Genomic DNA, 3,832 nt, shown 5'->3' on the forward strand with positions numbered 1-3,832 from the left:
CGGCGGCGGGGGAGCAGGCGCGAGTGCGGCGGGGGGGGGGATGCGGGGGCTCTGCGACAGTCGGCGCAGGAGTCGGTGCGACAGACGGTGAACTGGGCTCCGAACCGAGAATGTAGCCCTCGGCCAACAAAAGAAGCATTGCTTCGCGTCGAGCCTTTGCTGCCTTGTGATTTGAGGAGACCCTTTGCGCCTTGGATTTCTTCTTTGAAGGAGCTGCCACGTCTGGGGCAGCATCCAAAGAGTACTCGGCTAGAGATGCAGCTGTGGCGGCAAGAAACGCAGGAGAGATCCCGTCGAGCGTTGGTACTTCATTCAAGACGTTCATGCTTATCAAGGAGGGATCAATCGCGGGTCCACCGTTGTTGACATGCGTCGAGGTTGATGTCCCGGTGGTGGATGGCATAGTTGCCTTCCGTGTAAGACTCAGCGCCAGGCACTGGTCTTTCGCTATTAGTGCCTGTGATTAGTTCCGGTACGAAGCTGGAATTGCATTTACGCACTGAAAGATGCGTCAAGAAACTGTCGAAAATTGGCGATATTGGTTTTTTGATCCGAGTTCCAAGATGCCCATTCGAGCCCTTGCTTGCATTTTCCGATAGAATGACTATAGAACATCAGCGCGCAGCAGATGAGTTATCATTATGCCGACTCACTGCAAAGTATTTAAATCCCCATTTGCCCGAGGTAAGGGCCCTCCGCAAGTGATACTGAAGAACCATCCCGTCTGCTTGTGGAGGCTCTCTGCGACGCGTGTGAGTGTATGCGGAAGGTTATCCAAGTACCTAAGCGAAGTTAGACGAATGAAGGACAACAGGAAATGTCGTACTCACTCTTGAATCTGCTTCGCGTGAACCATCTCATCATCGTCCTCTGGGTCAACGTCGATGTATCGCTGAGCGTCGTCCTTGAGGTATCCTTTCTCACGGTATGTGTTCACCGCCGCCAACGTCTCAGCATCAGCCACTTGAAGCTTGTCCCCCGCCCACTTGTTACGAAACGATACCATTTTCTTGTTCGACCACCCGGCCGTCTTCGCGGCCTCCCAGGCTGCCTCAAACTTGGCCCTCACCTCGGGCTTGTCGTAGAAGAGGCGTAGCCATGCGTGGCAAGGCTGTGTCAATGGTCAGAAACTAGACGGCGGCAATCGCATGCTGAATTGCACTCACCTGTGGCTTTCTCCTCTCCTTGTTGGAAAGATCGAGCATCCGAACGCGCGGTGGGGGTACAAGAGCAGGATTTGCTGAGAGTGCCAAGCGCTTTCCATTATTCTGGTACCAGTAAACCAACTGCTATGAACCGAAATGGCACCTGATCAGTATTTGCAGTGGTCAAGTTCATATAGGTATCGTACCGCGAGTCGCCGCGCACGGCGTTCAGCACAACTACCGAGCGAAAGCGCCTTCTTCCAGTCTCCACCACATGCGGCCTTCTCCTCTTCGGTAGGCATCACAGGGAACTTGCGAAGATACAGGCCCCATACATACCCGTAGAAAGTCTGCTTATCGCTGCCGGCGTTGGAGTATTCGGTAGCGAAGGTGCTGAGAAATTCTCTCTCCTCCTCATTCCAGATTGACGAGCGGGACATAATGCTCAGTCGTGAGCAGCGAAGTTAGGCTCGGGGTGTCGCGGTATGCTGGGCTGCGTTCTGGGTTTACTCATGGATCTTATACTACAAACCACAGCTCTACGAATATTTGGTGGTGAATGCGCCGATAAACTGCTGCACTCAGTCGGTAACCTCCGGAGTACGTCTGCTCCGCAGACTTCCCTGCCAGCCCCTTCCCTTGCTTCGTATACTGCGTCAGGGATATCTGCCATGAAACAAATTGGCAAGATATCGTGCATGTCACTTTGCCCCACCGGCGAAGTCGCCGATGTTCTTTGGATGCTCGAGTGAGTTTGACGGTAGCGCAAAGCTCCGGATCATGGTCCGTGCATTTGTGATGTCTCTTGATCTGCTTGCTCAGTTTTTTTTTGTAGCGGACATTTCCGTGCGATGCCTCTCGAGCGTCTTCTGTCGTAGGATGTTCGTCGGGAGCTTGGCGACGTGCTACTTTGCGGCATTTCCCTTGAATATCACATCGGGTTGTAGGAATGCGTGCGACGTTTACGGATCGAGCTTTGCGCCTCGCGTTTCGCTCAGGAGCTCGAGTATAGCTATGTTACTCTGGGGTATCCGCCATGCCCCAAATGTGAGACTTGCATGACCAACTCGTCAGTATCTCATTCTGCCCCCAAACTTGCGACCAAATGCGCTAACTGCGTCTTCGGCATTTGACTTAGGGGCCTGACCATCTGGTACGCCGCGGCATCGCCCGAAGGCTACACGTCGATACCGCGAGCGTTGTATCAGCGCTGATGTTAACGCGTGGATCTATCAACAACCAATTTCGTCATCGGCCTTGTTCGCGGGGAGTTGGCGGCCCGGTAAATCGCGGGGTTCGGTGTCTTCTGGATAATTTGCATTGACATTGCTAAGCTCGTAGTGCCTCCCGCGATGTCCACGCAATCACAAGCTGGTGGGATCGGGATTGCGAGAACGCCCCGACGCTGTACTGCGGGACAATACCCGATCCAATGCGCATCGGCATCGCCCGTAAAGTAGACGTTGACACTGCGAGCGTGTTGCGGGACTCTGCGCCTTCCAGAGAATTTACATTGACGTTGCGAAGCTTGCAGTGAGTTCCGCAACGTCCACAATAACGATCACAAGCTGGTAAGCTCGGCAAGGACAGATTGAGGAAGTGATCAGCCACATATGGTACTTGTTCAGAGTATCTCCGCCGCAACGTTACTGCAAAACATTCTAAACCTTGTATGTACTTGTTCCTTGCGCAATCGTGATGCTCATGCAAATTTCTGGCAGCTTACAAACGAAACGTCTCAAGGTGAGGTTTTAGGACCTACGACAGTGAATTCGCGCGCAGGGACTGGTGTCTGTTCCAGGACCGCGCGCGTACCTACGACACAACTGGAAATCATCTGTGCTTCTCTTCTGCCGTCGATTCCTGCCGCCGATTCACCGCTGTCAGACTAGGCCCCATGCAACGGCGGTGACAACCCATCTCCGCCTCCCACTGCCCTTTTTCGATCTTCGGTTTAAGTGTGGCCCGTTATCAATAAGAAGAAATTGTGCACCGCCCGAGGGACATCCCCCTTCACAATCGAAATCAGGGAGGCAACCTGTCATTTGCACAACCTCATGTAGAATTATAGACTTGAGACCCAGTCTCTCTGCACGATCCCAGGGGCGCCGTGGCATACCGGATTTGAGGGAGGGCAGAATGCGAGGCGGGGAGAGAGTGTTCGCGGGACATAGTGTGCAGAGATACAATTGCTTACCTTACCGAGGCAACTGGCTTCGAGACTAGCAGAATTAGCGCATCGTACGATTTTTTGCCATGTTTCTTCCTATCAATTGAGCAGTGCTTGTGGGACATGGCTCCTCGTGTAATCTGAGATGGGCTAAGGCACTGCCCGTTGCAACTCTTTCCTCCACGTGCCAGGGCATGTCCGCCGCAACTAACAAGTCCATGGCTTCTTCAAGCGCGTGTCCTGCTTACGTGCTTCACCCTGATCCTCAGCTCCCCGATCGTCTGTGCCTATGTCATAAGCCCAGACATGCCGTCGAGGATAAAAAGCGACGTACGTCGCCCGTCAAGGCCAGGTTCTCCTTTCTCCCAACTTCATTGTCCGTCTCCAGCCCTCCTAATATTCGTACTCACAACTCACGTTGGCATTGCAGGTCTCCGCTATCCCCGCTATCAAGTGTAACAGAGTCACAAAGTGTGCGTATCCATGTTCCGTTATCACTCCTAACTCTGCTCATGAC

At 53.3% G+C, this 3,832-nt stretch overlaps 1 protein-coding gene across 1 annotated transcript; it reads right to left on the reverse strand.

The window, feature by feature from the left end:
- Positions 1 to 492: 492 nt before the first annotated feature.
- PUNSTDRAFT_136920 (uncharacterized protein) lies at positions 493 to 1,585 on the reverse strand (the record flags this gene model as incomplete). The annotated part of the gene is made up of 5 exons (XM_007386535.1): positions 493 to 604; positions 654 to 782; positions 831 to 1,111; positions 1,167 to 1,286; positions 1,352 to 1,585. The coding sequence occupies 5 exons, from the start codon at positions 1,583 to 1,585 to the stop codon at positions 493 to 495; spliced, it is 876 nt and encodes a 291-aa protein (XP_007386597.1).
- Positions 1,586 to 3,832: the final 2,247 nt, after the last annotated feature.

This window comes from Punctularia strigosozonata (genome assembly GCF_000264995.1).
Source record: "Punctularia strigosozonata HHB-11173 SS5 unplaced genomic scaffold PUNSTscaffold_11, whole genome shotgun sequence".
Taxonomy (NCBI): domain Eukaryota; kingdom Fungi; phylum Basidiomycota; class Agaricomycetes; order Corticiales; family Punctulariaceae; genus Punctularia; species Punctularia strigosozonata.